Here is a 26155-nt window from a genome sequence, read left to right as displayed (position 1 = left end):
CCTCTTCCCAGGTCACCTCTGACACCTACAGCCAACGGTCGGTGGGTACGTCAGACACAACCGTTAGTTGGCATGGCCCGGGAGCAAGCCCACTGAAATCACGTGTCCTCTACCTGCCCCTGTCCTTAGGTGTTCCCTCACCAAGCGAAGTATCGCATGCTGTGGGCTCAGCCCCACTGTACAGTGAGGAAGAGCTAACAGAGGGCGGTCAGGAACGGGGGGAGACATCCGCCTCTTCAGCAGCCAGGCGAAGAAGTACTGGCGAGGAGAGTGGCTCGGTAGCCGGTCTAGGGACAGGTCTGTCTCCTGACCCACACGCAGCCGAGGGGGCTAGTAGTGAGGCGGAGACCCTAATTGATGATGATGAGGCTGATCGCACTTGGCAGCCTCGTCGTCATCAAGCTATTGCTTCCGCATCATCAGGAGAAGAGGGTGCCAGCTTGGCAGCGAGCAAAACAGTCGGTGGGTTGCCCAGGAGGCAGCAGGGTCGCAGCAGTGTCAGTGGAGGCAAACGGCCACGGAGTAGAGCACCAGCTCCACTGCAGCCTACCACCACGGCCAGTAGTGGTGCCGGTGTGCACGGAGGAAGTAGCAGTCAGCCAGTGAGGAGTAGCGGAGGCAAAGTTTCCTACTCGGCGGTGTGGCAATTTTTCGTCAAGCCGCCCGAGGAAGTAAACGTAGCCGTATGTCGACTATGTGGCCAGAAAGTCAAGCGTGGCCAGGGGGCCCATGTTGGGACTACAGCGTTGCGTCAGCATATGCAGCGTCGCCATTCGGTGGCCTGGGAAAACCGTGATAAAGATACGGCGGTTCTGCCTGCCCCAGCCCCCGCTCCATCACCCGCTCCGTTACTTGCTCCGTCACCCGACGTCAATCGCCCTCTATCAGCCAGTCAAGGCTCCAACACCTCTGCTGAGGGGAGTTGTCGCTCGTTGGCATCTTCCGCTCGTTCAGATGCTCCTTCTCCTGCTACTCCTCTTCACGGATTCCGTCAGCAGTCTTTCTTGGAATCCGTTTCCAAGAGACAACAGTTTGCGAGCACGCACCCGACGGTGCAGAAGCTGAACGTCCTCCTGTCCAAGTTGCTGGTGGTGCAGTCCCTCCCTTTCCAAGTGGTGGACTCAGCACCTTTCTGAGAAATGATGGCTTGTGTCGAGCCGCGGTGGAGAGTGCCAAGCCGGCATTTCTTCGCCAAAAAGGCAGTGCCAGCCCTGCATTCACATGTAGAAGAGATGGTGGGCCAGTCTTTGAGCATGTCGGTCTCTGCCAAAGTGCACGGCAGCACCGACGTGTGGAGCTGTAACTACGGTCAGGGACAGTACATGTCATTTACGGCCCACTGGGTGAACGTGGTGCCGGCACAGCCGCACCAGCAACTTGGACACGTCACACCGCTTTTGCCTCCACGTTTGCACGTCCTTGGTCCAGCAAAGATGTCCGCCTCTACCACCTCTTCTTCCGCCGTGTCCTCAGCCGCCACCCCCGTGCCAAGTCCCATTACCCGACCGGCATATCACATGTGCAGGGCGCAACGGTGTCACGCTGTGCTGCACCTGGTATGCCTTGGCGAACGTAGTCACACAGGGGAGGAACTTCTTAGTGTAATGAACAGAGAAATTGACAGATGGCTGTCTACGCGCAAACTGAAAATCGGAACCATGTTGACCGACAACGGAAAGAACATGGTGTCTGCTCTGCGTCAAGGAAGGTTGTGCCATGCGCCATGCATGGCTCACGTGTTCAATCTGGTTGTCAAGCGGTTCCTAAAATCCACCATCCCACTGCAAGACATCCTTAAAATGTCACGTAAACTTTTCATGCATTTCAGCCATTCCTACACTGCAAAGCACACCCTCCTTGAGCTGTAGCGGCAGAACGGAATTCCACAGCATCGCCTGATCTGCGACGTTGCAACAAGGTGGAATTCAACCCTACATATGTTAGACCGCCTTTACGAACAGCGAAAGGCCATCACCGATTTCCTGATGTTACAAGCGGATAAAGGTACTCCCCTGTGTAACTTAGATGTCAGCCATTGGCAGCTCATGCGTGACACCTGCCGCTTGCTCAGGCCCTTTGAGGAGGCCACGCTATTCGTGAGTCGGCAGGACTATGGGATGAACGACGTCATTCCTCTGTTGCACGTCCTGGAACAAATGCTGTTAACAATGGCTGGTCAGGGTGCGGTAGACGTGGCGCACAGATCTCAACGCCACATGACCCCTGTGGGGGCAGGACAGGAAGAAGAGGAGGAGGTAGAGGAGGACATTGGTGCTCAGGAATTATTGAGTGAAATGGGTGGTTTTTCCACTCAGCGGACAGGAGTGGAGGAGCAGGAGCATCTGGTAGAGGAGGAGGAGGAGACAGAGGACCCAGACGCACCGTGGCAGTATGCTGTGGAGATGGAGGCAGGGAGTCCCTCGCATTCCTTGGCACAAATGGCCCATAGCATGCTCGGTTGCTTGCGTAGCGACAGCCGAATAATAACCATCAGACAGAGGGATGACTTTTGGCTGTCCACCTTGTTGGACCCTCGCTACCGTTCAAAAATGGTGGCCTTTTTCACACCTGCTGAGAGGGAGGCCAAAATAACGTACTATAAAAACCACCTATGTAGTCAGTTGGTCTCTGCCTTTCTGCGCCAACGTCCATCCTCAGACACTGTGGGCCCTGTGCGCTCGCGTTCCGCTGCCATGGCAGCAGGGGAGGGGTGGGGTGGTAGGAGCAGTGGCAGCTCCACCAGCAGCGGCTGCCTCAGTCTGCAGTCGATGATGAGTAGCTTTCTTCACCAGCGCAGTGAGGAAACTACTAACCAGCCGCAGCAGCAGCAGCATCAGGTGGACCTGGAGCAGGACCTCAAACAACAGGCTTGGGCCTACTTGGACAGCACCCTGCCAACCGAGGTAGACAATCCCCTTGACTACTGGGCAACGAAACTTGACCTTTGGCCCCAACTAGCTGAATTTGCCCTTGAAAGGCTGTCATGCCCGGCCAGTAGCGTGGCATCGGAGCGCGTGTTTAGTGCGGCAGGAGGTATTGTAACTCCGCGGAGGACACGACTGTCCACCCAAAGTGTGGAGAGACTCACGTTTGTGAAAATGAATCAGGCGTGGATTAGTCTGGATTTCAAACCACCAGTTCCTGACACAACTGACTAAATCCGCCAGGTCCAGAGTGTGTCATGGGTCCCTGTACGGCCTCCCATTGCTGCTGTCTCCATCGCCACACTCTGCCATGTGCCACTTTCAGGTCTCCTCACACTGCTGGTGGGTTCCATTTTGTCATAGGGTGCTGGCAGATTACGGGCCTCCCATTGCTGCTGCCAGGCCCGTAATCTGCCATGGGCCCCCGTACCGACTCCTCATGCTGCTGCCAGGCCCGTAATCTGTCATGGGCCCCTGTACCGCCTCCTCATGCTGCTGCCAGGTCCAGAGTGTGTCATGGGTCCCTGTACGGCCTCTCATTGCTGCTGTCTCCATCGCCACACTCTGCCATGTGCCACTTTCAGGTCTCCTCACACTGCTGGTGGGTTCCATTTTGTCATAGGGTGCTGTATGGCCTCCCATTGCTGCTGCCAGGCCCGTAATCTGCCATGGGCCACCGTACCGACTCCTCATGCTGCTGCCAGGCCCGTAATCTGTCATGGGCCCCTGTACCGCCTCCTCATGCTGCTGCCAGGTCCAGAGTGTGTCATGGGTCCCTGTACGGCCTCCCATTGCTGCTGTCTCCATCGCCACACTCTGCCATGTGCCACTTTCAGGTCTCCTCACACTGCTGGTGGGTTCCATTTTGTCATAGGGTGCTGGCAGATTACGGCCCTCCCATTGCTGCTGCCAGGCCCGTAATCTGCCATGGGCCCCCGTACCGACTCCTCATGCTGCTGCCAGGCCCGTAATCTGTCATGGGCCCCTGTACCGCCTCCTCATGCTGCTGCCAGGTCCAGAGTGTGTCATGGGTCCCTGTACGGCCTCCCATTGCTGCTGTCTCCATCGCCACACTCTGCCATGTGCCACTTTCAGGTCTCCTCACACTGCTGGTGGGTTCCATTTTTTCATAGGGTGCTGTATGGCCTCCCATTGCTGCTGCCTCCACCGCCACACTGTGGCTCCACACTCTGGTTTTGGCCCCGTGACTGCCCAAATGAGTGAAGTGTGCGGTGATTCTAAGATCGACGGCACTCATCTGCATGTCATACTGACTGACAGTATTATTTCTCTTCCCCAGCAGACTCCAAGGGCATTTAAATTAAAGGTACAGTGTTCTGCACTAATATAAAGGCTCTCTGAAGCCTAGAAACACCCTTTTTATAAGTTAAATTCGCAGCGAATATATTCGACTCGAATCGAATTTATTCTGCGAATTCGCCGAATCAGCCGAATCGAATTTTTGAATAATTCGCTCATCTCTAATTATCAACCCCATCTAGTGGCCATAATGCAGTATTTTCCTGATCCACATTTTTCTGATGACAGAAAAAAGCCTATTAGCGTTTGTTTTTGCCTTGGTTCACACAGGACGTACATGTAGTTTCTCAGGACAAAGAGGCCTGTAATTTTTTTTTCTTAATAAATACACGCCTTAGAGTTTGTCTTCTTTCTAAAGCAGAAACAGCGTGTCTCCTGCAGCATGCCATAGAGAAGGATGCTATGTTCTAGCAATAACAATAATAGTCTGGTTCTATTAATAACAAAGCAGTTTTTGTTTTTCTCAGATTCCCATGTAGCGTAGTTTTGTTACCTTTTGATCCCGCCAGTATGTGACTTCTCACAAAGGTCACAGCACTCCCCCTGAAAATGCCTTCATCTGTATTTTTTTTTTAAATTCAGGACCATCTTTGTTCAGGTATCAATTCAGGGTCCATGCACTCTGGCTTAACCCCTTGCCCTCCAGAGGATTTACTCCCCTTGCTGACCAGGCCATTTTTTGCGATACGTCGCTGTGTTACTTTAACTGACAATTGCGCAGTCATGCAACGCTGCACTCAAATGAAATTTACGTCCTTTTTTCCCACAAATAGAGATTTCTTTCAGTGGTATTTAATCACCTGTGCATTTTTTTTGCGCTATAAATAAAAAAAACGACAATTTTGAAAAACGAAACAATATTTTTGACTTTTAGCTATTAAACAAAAAATAAAGAAAAAAAAATAAAATTTTGTCATAAATTTAGGCCAAAATGTATTCTGCTCCAAGTCTCTGCTAAAAAAAAATCCCAATACGTGTAAATTAATTGGATTACGTGAAAGTTATAGCATCTAAAAATGGCGGTATATACACTGGAATATTTATTTATTTATTACTAGTGATGGCGGTGATCAGCGACTTATAGTGGGACTGCGGCATGCATTCTGGCACTGGAGGGAACTAACTGCCACTAACGTCCCCAGTGACACCAATACAGTGATCAGTGCTAATAAAAAGCACTGACACTGTACTAATGACACTGGGCAGGAAGGGGTTAACATGAGGGGCGATCAAAGGGTTAACTATGTGCTGTGTGTATTCTACTAGGGAGACTGCGCAGAGCAATACAAAGCAGAATGCCATTGCTGACAGGGGAGAGATCTGTGTTGTTCACATACAGACCTCTCCACTGTCAGCTCCCCCAACGATCACCAAGTCCTGGTCGAGAATCGGCGGCCGGGACCCGGTGATTGACATGCCGAGGAGCCAATAGCGGCGCAGGTAGGGAGCCAGATATAGTGAATGCAGGGTCCTGGGAGACCAGATATAGTGAATGCAGGGTCCGGGGAGAGCGGATATAGTGAATGCAGGGTCCGGGGAGACCGGATATAGTGAATGCGGGGTCTGGGGAGACCAGATATAGTGAATGCAGGGTCTGGGGAGACCAGATATAGTGAATGCAGGGTCTGGGGAGACCAGATATAGTGAATGCGGGGTCCGGGGAGACCAGATATAGTGAATGCAGGGTCTGGGGAGACCAGATATAGTGAATGCGGGGTCCGGGGAGACCAGATATAGTGAATGCAGGGTCTGGGGAGACCAGATATAGTGAATGCAGGGTCCAGGGAGACCGGATATACTGAATGCAGGGTCCGGGGAGACCAGATATACTGAATGCAGGGTCCGGGGAGACCAGATATACTGAATGCAGGGTCCAGGGAGACCAGATATACTGAATGCAGGGTCCGGGGAGACCAGATATACTGAATGCAGGGTCCGGGGAGACCGGATATAGTGAATGCAGGGTCCGGGCAGACCAGATATACTGAATGCAGGGTCCGGGGAGACCAGATATACTGAATGCAGGGTCCGGGGAGACCAGATATACTGAATGCACGGTCTGGGGTTTAGTAACACTTTGATAATACTGTTTTCTCCCCATCCCTGTTACACAGCAAAAAAAGATATTCAGCATCCATGGTCCATACCCCGTCATACGCAGATGTCTGCGGAATCGCGGATGGGTGGAGAAGAAACTGCCCAAGGTGGCCAAGGCAGTGCGGAAAAAAGAGAAGTCATCAGATGAGGAGACAGAGGAGGATGATGGCGATGGAAGCGGCCATGATGATGACGGTAATACAAATGGCAGAACATGGGCTCTGTATAGACATGACTAGGACGTCTCCATGCCAGAGCTGTATGCTTTTCTGCTCCTTGCTGCAAATGGAACTAAACCGATTTCCTGGTAATGTAAGGAAGAGGAAAAGAATATTTACCAGCATGGCATAAGCTGCGCTTCTATCTAAGACTCACTACAATGACGCCTTCTTTATGATGCATAAACAGTCCTTATATATGGTGGCTGCATTTGTTTTCTTTGTCTAATGTCTTTTCTCCCGTTATTTTCACCTTGTGATCCTGAGACTAACACACTTCTTGCCCCTCCATGGCTACACTCACTTCTCCATTGTATCTATGCAGGGAGCCCCAGGCTGGACTTTAGGTCTACTTTTGCACCTCTCCACTACATGGGGAGGGGTGATTGGTTTACAAAACAAAGATATGATTGTTTTGTTGTCCGTTCAGCTCACAGAAAGTGATAAGAACACTGCATTTATGGCAGGATCAACAGGTATTTTCTGTACTTGCTGAAAATGTTCTTAGCCTTAAAAAAAGAAAACTAATGCAGTCACCACATCTAAGGACCTGTAAGCTGCAATATATTATGTTTGTTTTTGGGTTGTAAACCTTTACATATACCCTATCAGCATGCTTCTTGTCAGCTCATGAACTGATTGGCTGCTTGTGCTGGTTCTTCCTCTCATACTTCAGTCCTGCTGTACAGGGACTGCAAGAAGCTGATGCCAAGTCACAGTCAGGTACTTGCATTTAAAAAATAAATTTAAAGTGGTTGTAAACTCTTATATACCCAGTGAAGTGTCTGGCCTCAGGTAATACACAGAGATGAAACATAAGTTGTCCTACATAAGTTGTACCTGTTTATCTGTACCACTCTCCTCTCTACAGACATTCTCTACATCCGTTATAAAGCTTGTCTGAGAGTTCAGAAAGCAAGGGGCATGCAGCGGAAGTTACACTATGCAGAGCTCAGTGAGGAGATCTCAGAGAGCTGATTGGAGGGAAGAGACACCCCCCCCCCCCTTCACATAGCTCACAGGAACAGAGCTGAGGCTGTCAATCAGCTGGAGGTCCCTCCCCCATCACCATTTTTCTCTTGGTGTCAGGAAAAATTGTCAGAAGTGATTCATGCTGACAGCAGAGGAATGAGGCAGCAGACAGAAATGACACTTAGTGCTCTGGATTGAGACACGTACACACTATAGAGGGATTTGCTTTGTTCATATTTCATGTCTGAGGTTTACAACCACTTTGGGTTAGCAATAGTCGGACACCAGTATCAAAGTCAGGCATGGAGACAGAGGGTCATTTCCCGGGAAAATCCAGTGTTACCCACAGACACACTTTAGTTGGTTCTTCTTCTATTACCATTCAGTGAGCAGGCATACATCTGCTAAGGTGGAAGTAGGGGCGGACTGACCATTCGAGCACTCGGCACTGCCTGAGGGTCCGGGGTCAGTAGGGGGCCCAATGAGATACCCCTGGTACCTTTCTTTGGCTTTTTCATAGGCTTTTTTGGGTGTGGGCAAGGACACAGGAGCCCCATAATCCCCTATTGCCTGGGGGCCCCATGAGTTGTCAGTCCGCCCCTGGGTGGAAGCCTGCGACACACCACCACACACCATGAAGGTGAAGGTAGGAGATCTTTGGGAATGGCCAGGAACTTACAATAAAGTCATTTGGAAAAAATGGTAAAAAAGTTATGAAAGTTAATGTCATTTCCACAAAACTCCCAGATGAGCAATGCTGAATGGCTGGTAAATGTAATGGTGAAATCATGTTTTATTTCCTGATCAGATGATGATGGTGAAGAGGAGGACGAAAAAGATGATGATCCTGATGGCACCTATGACCTTATGGCAAGTATCTAATCAGTCAATAACCCATTCCTTTACATTCCATTCTGTTTTATTTTATTCTTTTATTCTATATTTTATTCTGTTCTGTTCTATTCTATTCATTTTGTATTCATTTGTTAGGTTATGTTAGAATGATTCGCTTTCGGAATTCGTATATTTGGATTAGTTTCGTTTGTCCAACAAGGACTGTGTTTGCTTTATCTGCAGTTCACACCTGAGCAATTTGAAGCACATCAATGCTTTGCATGAGGATTCCCCATGTATAGTATCCTACAGTACCCTTTAACATCTGAGCAGTGTTTTGCTTGAAGCTTGTCCTCCAAAGCTTGAAAAAAAAAACATGAGCTTCTTTGGGCAAGAGGTGCATATTTTTTTCCCCTATAGGCGTTAATGGGAGTGCCTGAAAAAAAAGGCCTAAAAATGTGCACTTTCTTGCCTCTAGAAATGTGCATAATGGAAAAATCTGTTTAGTTTCGGATTCATTCATTGACACCCCGGTCACATCAAGCCCGACTTTGAAATCATGCAACTAACTGAGAAGTCGCACAATTTCTTTTATATTCCATTCTGTTTTTTCTATTCTATTTTATTCCTTTACATTCTATTCTGTTTTCTTTTATTCTATATTCTGTTCTATTCTGTTTTATTCTATTCTATTCCATTCGTTTTGTATTAATTCGTTAAGATAGGTTATGTTAGAATGATTTGCTTTCGGAATTCGTATATTTGGATTCGTTTCATATTTTCATTATTTTCAAATCTATTCGAAATGTGAATTTCAGAAGATAGCTATATTAATTCTATTTCATTCTATGCTATTATATTCTAGTTTTTATTTTCTATCATATTTTGTTAATTCTATTATATTCTTTTCTATATCTCTTCTATTCTTCTATTTTATTGTATTCTTTTATTTACTATTCTGTTGTATTCCATTCTATTATATTCCTTTATATCCTATTCTATTATTTTTTTATTCTATTTTATTCTTTTTTTTCTATTCTAATTTTTTATTCTATATTATATTCTTTTCTGTTTTGATCTATTATATTATATTATATTATTTTCTATTCTATTCTGTTTTGTTTTATTCTATTCTACTCTATAAAGCAACCTAAGTAGGATTCATCATCTTATTTCACTTTTAGACTTTACTGTATTTATTGCAATATGTTTCCATTACAAATTCAAATTCATTTTCAAATGTAAATTCAAATTCATTTCCAAATTCAAATTCATTTTCTAATTTGAATTTGGATAGTACGGAATTTGGATAGATTTGAATTAGTACTGTTACAAATTTTAATTTGGATAATTTGTTTGTTACAATTGATTTCGGATTTGTTGAAATTCGTTACTATTGTGATTCAGAATTTCAGATACATCTGAGTCACCAAATAAAGAAAATTTTGTCCGAATTACAATTCGTAATCAAATGAATCGCACACATCTATTTGCCTCTCCTTCTCCTGGTAACTGTTTTTTCATTGGCTAAAATAAAAACGCATGAAAAATGCATGTGCAACCGCACATAAAAAACATTCCAAAAATGTCTAAAGAAGCTCAAATGTGAACCTAGCCTTGAGATTTCTACATCTCTGAGCCTTCTCCACCATCATTTAATCACTGCCTCTCACTGTTACTGCCCCCCAACTGTGGTATAAAGACTGTTCCAGTGTTACGTTGGTGATGGACCTTTATCTGAAGACCTTCAGCAAACACTAAGTCATTGTTCATGAGGTGGATAGGGAACACGACTATGCAAACGCACTTCTCTTGGCTCTCAGCTGATCACTTCATTTCTTGCATGTGCATATTTTTCAACAGTTGGGTATATTGGAAACCAGAAGGGTAGCTGGACTTTGAAGGCCAAGTATAGCTTTGGAACAAGCAGCCTTGGTGTGTGGTTTTCCTGGGCCCTGTATCTTGTTCCTGCATCCCTGTTCCTGTCTCTGTCTGATTCGTTGCTGACCCTGCCTGATCCGGACCTCTGCTGACTTCTCCTGTTTGGCTATCACCGTGTGTCAACAGGGATCCATTTGATCCTTCACCTCACCCTACTCACTGGGAGATTGTGAACTATAGATTTGTGTGTCAATTGAGACTATAAGGGGCAGTATAAAAATTACACCCTGCCTGCGTTTTGCAGTTATATACTCTTGCACTTTGATATTTTGCATGTTTTAATATATAAGCGCTGCACTTTTTTATATGTATAGCTTTGGAACAAGTGGCCCCCATTCCTCTGAGCTGACCCAGTCCAATACTTGCCTTCATCCTGCTTCCAGCAATTTTTACTGTATGGCCCTGTTCACACCGGTACAGGCTCTTTCCAAAACTGTCCCTCTGGGTCCTCTTCATCCTGCGCATACATGCCATGGTTCCATTAGTTCCTATAGGGAAAGAAGTACTCCATAGGACTGCTGGAGGCCACAATGAATACAGATATCCAAAGAAACGAATGGGGCCATGGAGTGTATGCCCAAGATGAAGAAGACTCGGCAGTGCTCCTTTGATTTCTTCGTTGAAGTTTGTTAAGTGTATGGCCAACTTTACAGGACACAGGACAAATCTGTAACACAGATGATGTTTTGAAGGCATTACACAGGATCTTCTATCCCTAATCTATGGAAACACATTTACGTTAGTTTGAATAACACTTCCCACGTAGTCTGCTTTAATTTTTAGTTTATTTTTGATTACAAGGGTTGTGGATCCCTTTTTTTATAAGGACTTTACACAGCAAGGCCCCATTAAAAGGAATTCTTGAAGAAGATATAGTAATACAAATGTCACTGTAAGAGTATAAACTAATCCTTCCATTTCAGCTTTGCCCAGCCGACTTTGTTGAGTTCTGGCCTGGCTGTCTGAGTGGAGTTCTGGCCTGGCTGTCTGAGTTGAGTTCCGGTCTGGTGGGCTACATTGAGTTCTGGCCTGGCTGTCTGAGTTGAGTTCCTGTCTGGCGAGCTACGTTGAGTTTTGGCCTGGCTGTCCGAGTTGAGTTCCGGTCTGGTGGGCTACATTGAGTTCTGGCCTGGCTGTCTGAGTTGAGTTCCGGTCTGGTGGGCTACATTGAGTTCTGGCCTGGCTGTCTGAGTTGAGTTCCGGTCTGGTGGGCTACATTGAGTTCTGGCCTGGCTGTCTGAGTTGAGTTCCTGTCTGGCAAGCTACGTTGAGTTCTGGCCTGGCTGTCTGAGTTGAGTTCCGGTCTGGCGGGCTACGTTGAATTTTGGCCTAGCTTGTAAGCAAGGATTAGTAGCTCTTTTAGCGAGACACCACCCCTGGGTGGGTACTGTGGATTGGGTCAGCTTATTTCTTTATAAGCAGGGTCCCGGAAGAACCATAGTGGGTTGACTTGAAGTCTGTAAAACAACACCATGTAGGTACACAGTCTGAGTGGAGCATGCCCCTCAGGGTAGGCCTAATATAGGCCCCAATGAGAACCCATCTCAGGAAAGCTAAGGCTGAGGTAAATGGAAGCGTTGGTTGACATCCGTATGTTTGAATATCACTTCCCATGTCTGCTTTCATTTTAAGTTTATTTTAAATTATGCTTAAAAAAAAAATAACTTCTAGTGTCCATTGTATGTCCTGCTCAGTCCAGGCTAGTTCGCAATGAGATCCCCTATTTTATCTGGACGACCAGACGTGATGCCGTGGACTGTCGCTTCCTGAAAAAAGACCAAATGATGAATCACTACGCCAGAGCTGGTTCCTTCACCACCAAGGTGGGTCCCTCCACTTTGTATCTTAATGCCTACATTATCCCGATGAAGACCAATGAAGACTGGCCTTATGTTATAAACAAGAGCAAAGTGTGATGATTGTGTGCACATGTAAGTCTTTATCCTTCTCATCATCTGACAGCAATGTCCTGAAATCTGATCGGCTGCACTTTGCTCTTTTGTTAAATACATTTCTTTCAGAAATGGAAAAGAGGGACACCTTTTATAATGTTGGCACAGGACACACCCCTGCCATGTCCCCAGCTGAGTGGACCACAAATCTTTTGTCCTTTAATCTGGGTGGCAGAGTACAAGGAAACAAATGGCCGCACACTGGTGTCACCATTTTTCTTTATAAAAACTTTATTGAATCAGCCAAGAAGGAGCTGAAGACTGAGCCTCTGCTGGTGTCAGAGATGAGCGGTCTTTCAGTGGAGGTGTCAGTGTGTTCTTGACTAGTTCAATAAAGTTTTTATAAAGAAGTGACAACTTTGATGCCTGGCTGTTAATTCACTTGAGCTACATAGTAACTTAGTCTGGCTGAAAAAAGACAAAAGTCCATCCAGCTAAACCATAAAAAAAATAAAAAAAAAACAGTTATAATCCTACACCCATAGTTGATCCAGGGGAAGGCAAAAAAACCCAGCAAAGCATGATCCAAATTTGCTCCTGCAGCAGAAAATATTCCTTCCTGATCTCCAGAGAGGTAATCGGATATTCCCTGGATCAACCTTACCTATAAATGTTAGTATCCAGTAATATTCTTTGTATCCAATAAAGAACCCAGGACTTTTTTTAAAGCAATCTATTGAGCTGGCCAGAGCCAACTCTTGAGGGAGTCTATTCCACATTTTCACAGCTCCATGTTTGAAGCTAGGGTGTGCAAAAGCAGCTTGACCGGCACCTGAGACACCCATGGCTGGAGAATTTAGAGCATTAACTGGGTTATTTTATTAACTGGGAAACAAAGTGTTATAGAGTGCTTTATAAACAAGTTCAGACAGCCATAATACGTGTGCAGGCATCTGAATGTATCATAACAAGAACAAGAACTGGGACTAACTTTCAGAGTATAGATAAAATCAGAGGTGGGCATCCTTGGAGAAGTGGAGGTCTACCTGAACAACATGGAAGAGATCGAAGATTACCAGGGTTGTGGAGCCCTTTTTTATAAGGACTTTACACAGCAAGGCCCCATTAAAAAGAATGCTTGAAGAAGATATAGTAATACAAATGTCTCTGTAAGAATAAACTAATCCTTCCATTTGAGCTTGGGCCAGCCGACTTTGTTGAGTTCTGGCCTGGCTGTCTGAGTTGAGTTCCTGTCTGGCGGGCTACGTTGAGTTTTGGCCTGGCTGTCCGTGTTGAGTTCCGGTCTGGTGGGCTACATTGAGTTCTGGCCTGGCTGTCTGAGTTGAGTTCCTGTCTGGCGGGCTATGTTGAGTTTTGGCCTGGCTGTCCGAGTTGAGTTCCGGTCTGGTGGGCTACATTGAGTTCTGGCCTGGCTGTCTGAGTTGAGTTCCGGTCTGGCGGGCTACGTTGAATTTTGGCTTGGCTTGTAAGCAAGGATTAGTACCTCTTTTAGCGAGACACCACCCCTGGGTGGGTACTGTGGATTGGGCCAGCTTATCTCTTTATAAGCAGGGTCCCGGAAGAACCATAGTGGGTTGACTGGAAGTCTGCAAAACAACACCATGTAGGTACACAGTCTGAGTGGAGCATGCCCCTCAGGGTAGGCCTAATATAGGCCCCAATGAGAACCCATCTCAGGAAACCTAAGGATGAGATAAATGGAAGCATTGTTAACTTTGAGTTTGAACTGAACAGTAATGCTAATGTCTGATGAATAGAGGAAGAGATGTACGTGTGTATGGGGAAGAACTGAGCATAGTAAAGCATTCAAAAGGCTGATTGTGTGGACATTCTTCTATTCCTGGAGGAGGGTATTTTGGCTGGGAGCATGTAGTTAATCAAAATGGCTGAACACATTTGTTGTACAGGTGAACGATACCCCATTTCGTTCATGTTGCAGGAGTATGATGAGAGGTGCCCTGAGCCAACATGATTGTTGCTGGTGGCGAATCCGGTCCTTGCTTATAAGCTAGGTACATTTGGCTCTGTCCTGGCTGCCTTGAGTTCTGGCCTGACTGGTTGGGCTGAGATTTGCTCTGGTTGGCTAGGATCGGCCCATCAGAGCAATATGTAATTTAGTTAGGATAGCACAGCGGTCAGGAGTAAGTAATGCAGAGTGCAGAGCAGGGGCGGACTGACAACTCACGGGGCCCCCGGGCAATAGGGGATCATGGGGCCCCTGTGTCCTTGCCCACACTCAAAAAAAGCCTATAAAAGGTACCAGGGGAATTTCTTGGGCAGTGCCCAAGTGCTTGAATGGTCAGTCCGCCCCTGGTGCAGAGTTATGTAACACGTAATGCAGAGTGCAGAGGTCAGTAGGAAGTAATGCAGTGTGAAGAGGTCAGTAGGAAGTAATACAAAGTGCAGAGGTCAGTAGGAAGTAATGCAGTGTGCAGAGGTCTGTAGGAAGTAATACAAAGTGCAGAGGTCAGTAGGAAGTAATGCAGTGTGCAGAGGTCAGTAGGAAGTAATACAAAGTGCAGAGGTCAGTAGGAAGTAATGCAGTGTGCAGAGGTCAGTAGGAAGTAATACAAAGTGCAGAGGTCAGTAGGAAGTAATGCAGTGTGCAGAGCTCAGTAGGAAGTAATACAAAGTGCAGCGGTCAATAGGAAGTAATGCAGTGTGCAGAGGTCAATAGGAAGTAATGCAGTGTGCAGAGGTCAGTAGGAAGTAATGCAGTGTGCAGAGGTCAATAGGAAGTAATGCAGTGTGCAGAGGTCAGTAGGAAGTAATGCAGTGTGCAGGGGTCAATAGGAAGCAATGCAGTGTGCAGAGGTCAGTAGGATATAATACAAAGTGCAGAGGTCAGTAGGAAATAATGCAGTGCGCAGAGGTCAGTAGGAAGTAATACAAAGTGCAGAGGTCAGTAGGAAGTAATACAAAGTGCAGAGGTCAGTAGGAAATAATGCAGTGCGCAGAGGTCAGTAGGAAGTAATACAAAGTGCAGAGGTCAGTAGGAAGTAATACAAAGTGCAGAGGTCAGTAGGAAGTAATGCAGTGTGCATAGGTCAGTAGGAAGTAATACAAAGTGCAGAGGTCAGTAGGAAGTAATGCAGTGTGCAGAGGTCAGTAGGAAGTAATACAAAGTGCAGAGGTCAGTAGGAAGTAATGCAGTGTGCAGAGCTCAGTAGGAAGTAATACAAAGTGCAGCGGTCAATAGGAAGTAATGCAGTGTGCAGAGGTCAATAGGAAGTAATGCAGTGTGCAGAGGTCAATAGGAAGTAATACAGTGTGCAGAGGTTTTAAAATCTGACAGATAGTACAGGGGGGACTTCTCCCCATATTATCTGTCAGAGAGATGGAGGGGCAGCGGGCGCAGCTACAGCCATAGGAACATGTTACATGTTTCACCCTAAAAACAGGTGGAACATGTAACAAGTAATATGTTCCCAAAGGTGAACTTATCCTTTAAGCGCAATGCTACCTTTTTAACAACTACTTTCCTTCGCTTCAGCAGGCAAAAAGTTTCGTATAGTGTGACCTTTTTGTTAGATAAAGTGGATGTGAACTAGGTGCAAAAGCTGGGGTACACACAAAAAGCGAGGTCTGATGACAGGGTCTCTTTAACATGTTAAAAGCTCGGTGATTTGATTTACACTTAAATGTATTTTAAATGATAGAGGTCTGTATATCAGACTACAAAGAGAATGAAAGACAGATTAATTTGGTTCCAAAACAGAGGATGTACCTCCAAGGGTGGCACCATCATTGCACACTGCATTCACTTATTAAGGTGTTACTAAACCCACAACAGTACAATCAGTCTGTATATGCAGCGAAGCATGCTTGTTATACTCACTGTGGAACCTAAGGGGTTAATCATGTGTAAAAATGCTGTTTGATCCTGACTTATCTGATCCTCCCCTTCTTATTTATTTATTTCAGGTACTTGTATATCGCTGTCAATTTACGCAGCGCTTTTACATATATATTGTACATTCACATCAGTCCCTAACCCTCAAGGGGGGTACAATCTAAAGTCCCTAACTCACATTCATACATACACATACTAGGGACAATTTAACAGGATCTAATTAACCTACAAGCATGTCTTTGGAGTGTGGGAGGAAACCGGAGTACCCAGAGGAAACCCACGCAGGCACAGGGAGAACATGCAAACTCCAGGCAGATAGTGCCATGGTTGGGATTTGAAACGGCGACCCTAGTACTGCCAGGCAGACGTGCTAACCACTTAGCCACTGTGCCGCCTTCTTCCAGTGCCCCCATCTTATCTCCTGATAAGACATACGGAGACACTCTGCACATGCTCAGTTTGGGAGAGTGCATGTGATCAGCACAGAGCCAATCAGCACTGTCCAGACAGAGGTCAGGGGTCCTGCATCCTCCTAGAGCAGAAATAAACTCCTCCTACAAGCTTTAACAAGTGCTCTGCTGGACACTGATAGAAGTCATAAGACTGCTCTAACTGCTGATGAGAAAAGGGATTTAGCAGTTTATATTTCCTAACATAATTGCATTTCCATGTTGTGTGTACTGTGGGAGACCAGATATAGTGAATGCAGGGTCCGGGGGACCAGATATAGTGACTGCAGGGTCCGGGGAGACCAGATATAGTGAATACAGGGTTCGGGGAGAGCGGATATAGTGAATGCAGGGTCCTGGGAGACCAGATATAGTGAATGCAGGGTCCGGGCAGACCAGATATAGTGAATGCAAGGTCCGGGGAGACCAGATATAGTGAATGCCGGGTCCGGGGAGACCAGATATAGTGAATACCGGGTCCGGGGAGACCAGATATAGTGAATGCAGGGTCCGGGGAGAACAGATATAGTGAATGCGGGATCTGGGGAGACCAGATATAGTGAATTCAGGGTCCGGGGAGACCAGATATAGTGAATGCGGGGTCCGGGGAGACCGGATATAGGGAATGCGGGGTCCGGGGAGATCAGATATAGTGAATGCGGGGTCCAGGGAGATCAGATAGTGAATGCAGGGTCCTGGGAGACCGGATATAGTGAATGCAGGGTCCAGGGAGATCAGATAGTGAATGCAGGGTCCGGGGAGACCGGATATAGTGAATGCAGGGTCCAGGGAGATCAGATAGTGAATGCAGGGTCCGGGGAGACCGGATATAGTGAATGCAGGGTCTGGGGAGACCAGATATAGTGAATGCAGGGTCCGGGGAGACCAGATATAGTGAATGCAGGGTCCAGGGAGACCGGACATAGTGAATGCAGGGTCCAGGGAGATCAGATAGTGAATGCAGGGTCCGGGGAGACCGGATATAGTGAATGCAGGGTCCAGGGAGATCAGATAGTGAATGCAGGGTCCGGGGAGACCGGATATAGTGAATGCAGGGTCTGGGGAGACCAGATATAGTGAATGCAGGGTCCGGGGAGACCAGATATAGTGAATGCAGGGTCCAGGGAGACCGGACATAGTGAATGCAGGGTCCGTGGAGATCGGATATAGTAAATGCAGGGTCCTGGGAGACCGGATATAGTGAATGCAGGGTCCAGGGAGATCAGATAGTGAATGCAGGGTCCTGGGAGACCGGATATAGTGAATGCAGGGTCCAGGGAAATCAGATAGTGAATGCAGGGTCCGGGAGACCGGATATAGTGAATGCAGGGTCCAGGGAGATCAGATAGTGAATGCAGGGTCCTGGGAGACCGGATATAGTGAATGCAGGGTCCAGGGAGATCAGATAGTGAATGCAGGGTCCGGGGAGACCGGATATAGTGAATGCAGGGTCCAGGGAGATCAGATAGTGAATGCAGGGTCCGGGGACACCGGATATAGTGAATGCAGGGTCCGGGGAGACCGGATATAGTGAATGCAGGGTCTGGGGAGACCAGATATAGTGAATGCAGGGTCCGGGGAGACCAGATATAGTGAATGCAGGGTCCAGGGAGACCGGACATAGTAAATGCAGGGTCCGTGGAGATCGGATATAGTAAATGCAGGGTCCTGGGAGACCGGATATAGTGAATGCAGGGTCCTGGGAGACCGGATATAGTGAATGCAGGGTCCAGGGAGACCAGATATAGTGAATGCAGGGTCCAGGGAGACCGGACATAGTGAATGCGGGGTCCGTGGAGATCGGATATAGTAAATGCGGGGTCCGGGGAGACCAGATATAGTGAATGCAGGGTCTGGGGAGACCGGATATAGTGAATGCAGGGTCTGGGGAGACCGGATATAGTGAATGCAGGGTCCGGGGAGACTGGATATAGTGAATGCAGGGTCCGGGGAGGCCAGATATAGTGAATGCAGGGTCCGGGGTTTAGTAACACTTTAACTAAGATCAAATGTTTTATTCGCAGGTGGGGCTGTGTGTCAATCTTAGAAACTTGCACTGGTTTGATGAAGCCGACCCTGATTCCTTTTTTCCTCGTTGCTACAGACTGGGGGCTGAAGATGAGAAGAGGACTTTCATTGGTAAGGCCTTTTATCACCTGTAAGACTTTGTTTACACGGGAAAAACAAGGAGGTTATATACATGTGGATGCAGTGCTACAAAACACCTCTCCCATATGTGATATGTGATGGGTATGCAAAACAATTATAAACTTTAAAATTAACCCACAAAAACAAAACAAATAAAGATAAAAATCCACATGGTGTTAAAATTACCAAAATATATGTACTATTAAATCCTCCCTCCTGCTACCAATGTTTCACCATCCTCAGAACATATCTATTCAGTGTAAATCCAACCAAATATCATTAGTCATGCGACAACAAACAGTTAATAAACACAATTTTGTGTGGTACTACGACACACCTCCCCCATTACAATATATGACATTATAAAAGTCTTATATGGTTTTAATTAAAAGTCCAATAAAGTGCTTGCTAGTGACACGTTTGTTATGTTGATCTGTTTTTGGGGGCTTATTTTATAGCTTAGAATTTTTGCATACCCATCATATATCACATATGGGGGAGGTGTTTTGTAGCACATCCATGTGTACATAACTTTGATTGGTTGTATCTCTTTTTGGATATGATTGAGGTGCTGGCAGCCACATGTTAGGAGTTTGTACACCATAGCGCTGGACCTATTGCTATTTATCAATAAAAGGGGTGCCCAAATTCCATTCTCTATGCCCTTTGAGCGCCCCTTCCACTTCTCCATGTCGAAAGGATGGATCTCAGCAATTCTTAGTAGAGTGTTACATTTTGCTGTCTTCAATGTTACCTGTAATATGTGGACAGAGAGAGAAGTCCCTTAAATATCATGTCTACCCTATTAAAGTGTTACTAAACCCACAACAGTAAAATCAGTCTGTATATGCAGTAAAGCATGATTGTTATACTCACTGTGGAGCCTAAGGGGTTAATCCTCCGCAATGATTACAAAGGATGTTTGCTCCTGTGTTCTCTGATCCTCCCCTTCTTCTACTGTCCCCAATCCATCTGCTGATAGTACAGAGCCTTGGGGGCAAGCTGCACATGCTCAGTTTGGTGAGTTTTATTTTCTCTGGGAGAGTGCATGTGATTAGCACAGGGCCAGTCAGCACTGTCCAGACAGAGGGATAGGGGTCAGGCAGCCTCATAGGACAATCAGGGGAGAATTAAAACTCTTCCTACAAGCTTTAACCAGTGCTCAGCAGGACACTGATAGAAGTCACAAGACTGCTCTAACTACTGATGAGAAAAGGTATTTAGCAGTTTATATTTATTAAAATAATTGCATTTCTATGTTGTGTGTACTGTGGGAGACCAGATATAGTGAATGCAGGGTCCGGGGAGACCAGATATAGTGAATGTAGGGTCCTGGGAGACCAGATATAGTGAATACAGGGTCCAGGGAGACCAGATATAGTGAATGCAGGCACTGGGGAGACCAGATATAGTGAATGCAGGGTCCGGGGAGACCAGATATAGTGAATGTAGGGTCCTGGGAGACCAGATATAGTGAATGCAGGGTCCGGGGACAACAGATATAGTGAATGCAGGGTCCGGGAAGACCAGATATAGTGAATGCAGGGTCTGGGGAAACCAGATATAGTGAATGCAGGTTCCGGGGAGACCAGATATAGTGAATGTAGGGTCCTGGGAGACCAGATATAGTGAATGCAGGGTCCGGGGAGACCAGATATAGTAAATGCAGGGTCCGGGGAGCGGATCTAGTAAATGCAGGGTCCGGGGAGAGCGGATCTAGTGAATGCGGGGTCCGGGGAGACCAGATATAGTGAATGCAGGGTCCGGGGAGATCAGATATAGTGAATGCAGGGTCTGGGGAGACCGGATATAGTGAATGCAGGGTCCTGGGAGACCAGATATAGTGAATGCAGGGTCCGGGGAGACCAGATATAGTGAATGCAGGTTCCAGGGAGACCAGATATAGTGAATGCAGGGTCCGGGGAGACCAGATAAAGTGAATGCAGGTCCTGGGTTTAGTAACACTTTAAGAGAGTGATAGAAAGCCAGGTGGAATATTTCCTCAAGCCACACAAGTGTTGAGGGGTTCTTGAGTCCAGCATAAGGTCTAGCTGCTGTGATATCCATTGTCCTCTGGGATGGACACCATCAGTCAGTAAACTCTGAGACAAACCCTAAATGGGTGACCATCAAGGCCCCTTATGTATAGTCCTTCTTTCTTCTTCAGCTGTCACTCTGTTTGGTCCAAAGTCAGGATCTGTAGACGTAATGGTCTGTTCTACAGCACAATACTACAGTATATGGGAAATATTTATGTGTAAGATTTTATAACTACCAAATTACAAATAAAATGATTATAAAATCACAACACATTCTTTATAAAATTTCACTTTGCACAATAAATATATCCATTTCCGTGGGAATTTTAACCTTTAGAAGATTTCTGGCTGACGGCTGCTCGGAGTATTCTCAAGAGAGTGTCGGGAAGAAGAAGCATTTCGGCTACAGATACAGAGTTCATCGCATTGACCCCGGAGAATGCAACTAATCCAAAGAATGAACAAGGTAAAAACAGATCCCGACATGTTGGCATTTGACTGATGTAAAACGTACCTGTCACCAGATAAATAAAAACAGAAGAACATATAAAAATAAAGAGGATGGTGGCCAAAAACAAGTGTTTTTCCGTACATTGCCTGAGAATAGACGTGTTTATCTCGAGTATGGGAACTGCTGGGCCTGTTTTGAAAATATTGGTTCCTGGTGTCATTGAAGGGTCTCATTTATCCAGGCCATGGTATAACTAGTAGTAGTCACATTGCACCTGAATTGTTCTGTAATGTTGAAGACATTTGTAGCTTCTACAAGCCACTTCTTCAGTTCTACCGGATGTTAGGAAGATAACCCAGCATCCATATGCCCAGACATATTAATCCACTTAACAAAATCAAAACAGGACGCACTCTCTTCATGCATTGACGTAGTAGACCACGAATTTAATATAAAGCATAAAAATGCATACTCACAAACCAATGGGGGATAAAAACAGACAAGAAGTGTCCATAATAACAGTCCAAAGTGACGATAGATCCTTAGTGAGGTAAGCTAACGCATTTCAGGAGATGAACTCCCCTCATCAGAGCCAGTTACCATGAAATGTGTAGATGTTGATTGTCCAAGAACAGGATGGGAGGTGAGAAAAGATGTGATACTTAACTAGAACTTGGTGGTACCACTTTCCCATCTCCGATCCAGTTCTTGGACAATCAACATCTACACATTTCTTGGTAATTGGATTAAGGTGTCTGTGCTACTGATGTAGGTTTAAATGTTGGGGTATCTTCCTGATAACCATTGGAGCTGAAGAAGTGGCTTGTAGACGCTACGAAATGTCTTGAACATTGAAGTTCAGCTGAATATGACTTACTGCTACTAGTTGTAGTTCCCTGGCTGTACCTGGCTCTAATACCGTTGAGTCACTGACCTGCTGTATAATGTTGGAATTCCTTATCTCTACACTTGTTACAGATCAGTGATTCAGAAAGTATTAAAATGGTTGTAAACCTCAGACATGAACTATGAACAAAGCATATCCCTCTATAGTGTGTACTTGTCTCAAGCCAGAGCACTAAGTGTCATTTCTGTCTGCTGCTTTGTTTTTCTGCTATTAGCCTGAATCACTTCTGACAAGTTTTCCTGACACCAAGAGAAAAATGGTGACAGGGGAGGGACCTTCAGTTGACAGCCTCAGCTCTGTTCCTTTGAGTTGTCTGGAGGGTTGTGACTTTTCCGTACCAATCAGCTCTCAGAGCTCTCCTCACTGAGCTCTGCAGAGTGTAACTTCAGCTCTCCACCCCCTTTTTTATTTTTTTTTACTCAGGCTTTAAAAAAAACTGGACTTTGAACTGAAACAGAGAAGAGAAGACTGCAGATAACCAGATACAACGTATGTAGTAGGATTTGTTTCATCTCTGTGTATCACCTGAGGCCAGTCACTTCATTGGGTACATGGAAGGGTTTACAACAGCGGTTCTCAACCGGGGGGTCGCGACCCCTTTGGGGGTCGAGCGACCATTTCACAGGGGTTGCCTAAGACCATCGGAAAACACATATTTCCGATGGTCTTAGGAACCTAGACACCGCTCCTGTCTCAGGCGATCTGTGGGCGGGATGATATGCTGCCCCTGTAACCTGGCCACACCTCCGGGATCACTCAACAGCTCCGCCTCCTCGCCGCTGATTGGCCACCGGAACTGTAGCTCAGGAGAGGCACACAGGCGGCCAATCGCCGGCGAGGAGGTGGAGCTTGGAGAGGAGGAGCCGAGCGGCAGCGCGCGGAGATCGAAGAAGATCAAGGGAGCTGCAGGAGCGAGTGAAGAGAGAGGCCAGAGAAGGAAGACAGCTGACAGGTAAGTGCAAATTTTGCTGCTGCAGCCAGGTATGCAGGCTGTAGATGGGAGAGGGAGAGAGCGAGCCCAGGCTGGAGCAGGAGTCAGCAAGGTAAGTATCATTGGTGTCAGTGGGAGGGATAGTGCCCCATCATTTGTGTCACTAATACCAACGATGGGGCACTATTCCTCCCCCCACTGACACCAACGATGGGGCACTATTCCTCCCCCACTGACACCAACGATGGGGCACTATTCCTCCCACTGACACCAACGATGGGGCACTATTCCTCCCACTGACACCAACGATGGGGCACAATTCCTCCCACTGATACCAATGATGGGGCACTATTCCTCCCACTGACACCAATGATGGGGCACTATTCCTCCCACTGACACCAATGATGAGGCACTATTCCTCCCAATGACACCCACAATGGGGCACTATTCCTCCCATTGACACCCACAATGGGGCACTATTCCTGCCACTGACACCCACAATGGGGCACTATTCCTCCCACTGACACCAATGATGGGGCACTATTCCTCCCACTGACACCAATGATGGGGCACTATTCCTCCCACTGACACCAATGATGGGGCACTATTCCTCCCACTGATACCAATGATGGGGCACTATTCCTCCCACTGACACCAATGATGGGGCACTATTCCTCCCACTGAAACCAATGATGAGGCACTATTCCTCCCAATGACACCCACAATGGGGCACTATTCCTCCCACTGACACCCACAATGGGGCACTATTCCTCCCACTGACACCCACAATGGGGCACTATTCCTCCCACTGACACCCACGATGGGGCACTATTCCTCCCACTGACACCAATGATTGGGCACTATTCCTCCCACTGACGCCAATGATTGGGCACTATTCCTCCCACTGATGCCAATGATTGTACACTATTCCTCCCACTGATGCCAATGATTGTACACTATTCCTCCCACTGACGCCAATGATGGGGCACTATTCCTCCCACTGACGCCAATGATGGGGCACTATTCCTCCCACTGACGCCAATGATTGGGCACTATTCCTCCCACTGACGCCAATGATTGTGCACTATTCCTCCCACTGATGCCAATGATGGGGCACTATTCCTCCCACTGACACCAATGATGGGGCACTATTCCTCCCACTGACACCAATGATGGGGCACTATTCCTCCCACTGACACCAATGATGGGGCACTATTCCTCCCACTGACACCAATGATGGGGCACTATTCCTCCCACTGACACCAATGATGGGGCACTATTCCTCCCACTGACACCAATGATGGGGCACTATTCCCCCCACTGACACCAATGATGGGGCACTATTCCTCCCACTGACACCAATGATGGAGCACTATTCCTCCCACTGACACCAATGATAGGGCACTATTCCTCCCACTGACACCGATGATGGGGCACTATTCCTTCCACTGATACCGATGATGGGGCACTATTCCTTCCACTGACATCAATGATGGGGCACTATTCCTCCCACTGACACCAATGGTGGGGCACTATTCCTCCCACTGACACCAATGATGGGGCACTATTCCCCCCACTGACACCAATGATGGGGCACTATTCCCCCCACTGACACCAATGATGGAGCACTATTCCTCCCACTGACACCAATGATGGGGCACTATTCCTCCCACTGACACCAATGATGGGGCACTATTCCTTCCACTGACACCAATGATGGGGCACTATTCCTCCCACTGATACCAATGATGGGGCACTATTCCTCCCACTGATACCAATGATGGGGCACTATTCCACCCACTGATACCAATGATGGGGCACTATTCCACCCACTTATACCAACGATGGGACACTATTCCTCCCACTGACACCAACGATGGGGCACTATTCATCCCACTGATACCATTGATGGGACACTATTCATCCGACTGACATCAGTGATGGGGCGCTAGTCCTCCCACTGCAAAATTACAGTTATGAAGTAGCAACGAAAATAATTTTATGGTTGGGGGTCACCACAACATGAGGAACTGTATTAAGGGGTCGCGGCATTAGAAAGGTTGAGAACCACTGGTTTACAACCACTTTAAAGATAAAGTATCAACAAAACAACTATTCTCAAGGAGATAGTCAACAAAGGGAGCCCCCATACTTTTCTCCTAACAAGGTCACTTTAGATTCACTTGCAGTTCAAACTCACAATTGACCTAAACACTGCATATTTCTATTATGTTGCCATTCTGAATAAGGTAATTGAATTGTACTATAAACCATGTGATGACCCAAGTGGGACTTGAACCCACAATCTCCAGCTCTGGAGGCTGATGCCTTCTCCCAGGGGCGTATATACCACAAGGCAAACAAGGCATTTGCCTGGGGCAGCATTTTTCAGGGGGGCAGCACTGTCCCCTGGAAGAAGGGACTGAGGAAGGGACACATGCGGCATGGGGATCAGGTGGGATCTGAGAGAGGCTGCGGGCTGGTTGACAGTATATGCAAAGCCCAACTCTCATTCTCAAGGATGTCCAGAGCTGTGAAGGCGAGCGTCTTTCTCTCTCTTGCCGGGTGGGGAAGGCGGTGTATGGGGGGCAATGGTAGTAGAAGGCTCTTTCAGGTGGGGGGGGGGCAGGTTGGTTGGTGTCAGGCTCTCTATACGGGGGGGGGGGGGGGGGGGGCGATTTTTGTGTTGCCTAGGGCAGTACAAAACCTACATACACCACTGCCTTCTCCATTAGGCCACTGGGCCCACTATAAGGAACCTATGTAACTCCGCAGTATCTTTCTGCAGTTTCTGTGGACCCCTTGACGTGCTATAGGTAAGCTAGGTCCATTGAGATTCTTACTATTAGGGAGATTGCTGAAAGATACCCTCTAAAAAAATTGGATCAAATGGAAAAAAAATGTCCTTTCGCCCATAGCAGCCAGAGAGGTTTCATGTCTTTTATCGTAGATAAGAAAATGAAAAGGGGAACTTGATTGGTTATTATCGTTCACACCACTGCCCAAGCTCTACTTGTATTTTTCTCTAATGGAGAAAGCATGAGCTCTGGAGGCTCTATTAGGCCACTGGGCCCACTATAAGGAACCTATGTAACTCCGCAGTATCTTTCTGCAGTTTCTGTGGACCCCATTGACGTGCTTTAGGTAAGCTAGGTCCA

General features: G+C 46.9%; 1 protein-coding gene across 1 annotated transcript in view; it reads left to right on the top strand.

Moving 5' to 3' along the window:
• The window catches only part of LOC149458599 (tubulin tyrosine ligase 3-like), a 43381-nt gene that overhangs the window by 4254 nt on the left and 12972 nt on the right, over positions 1-26155 (top strand). Inside the window, exons 2-6 of the mRNA XM_089682012.1 lie at positions 6359-6536; positions 8340-8401; positions 12001-12129; positions 18546-18660; positions 21046-21174. Of these exons, the coding sequence (XP_089538138.1) occupies positions 6359-6536; positions 8340-8401; positions 12001-12129; positions 18546-18660; positions 21046-21174 (613 nt within the window). The remainder of the gene's footprint in view (positions 1-6358; positions 6537-8339; positions 8402-12000; positions 12130-18545; positions 18661-21045; positions 21175-26155) is intronic.

Source organism: Staurois parvus, unplaced genomic scaffold, assembly GCF_062004578.1.
Source record: "Staurois parvus isolate SC_StPar_1 unplaced genomic scaffold, SC_StPar_1.0 ptg000283l, whole genome shotgun sequence".
Lineage (NCBI taxonomy): Eukaryota > Metazoa > Chordata > Amphibia > Anura > Ranidae > Staurois > Staurois parvus.
The sequence above is the reverse complement of the archived record's forward strand: the minus strand, read 5'-3'. Positions and strand labels throughout refer to the sequence as shown.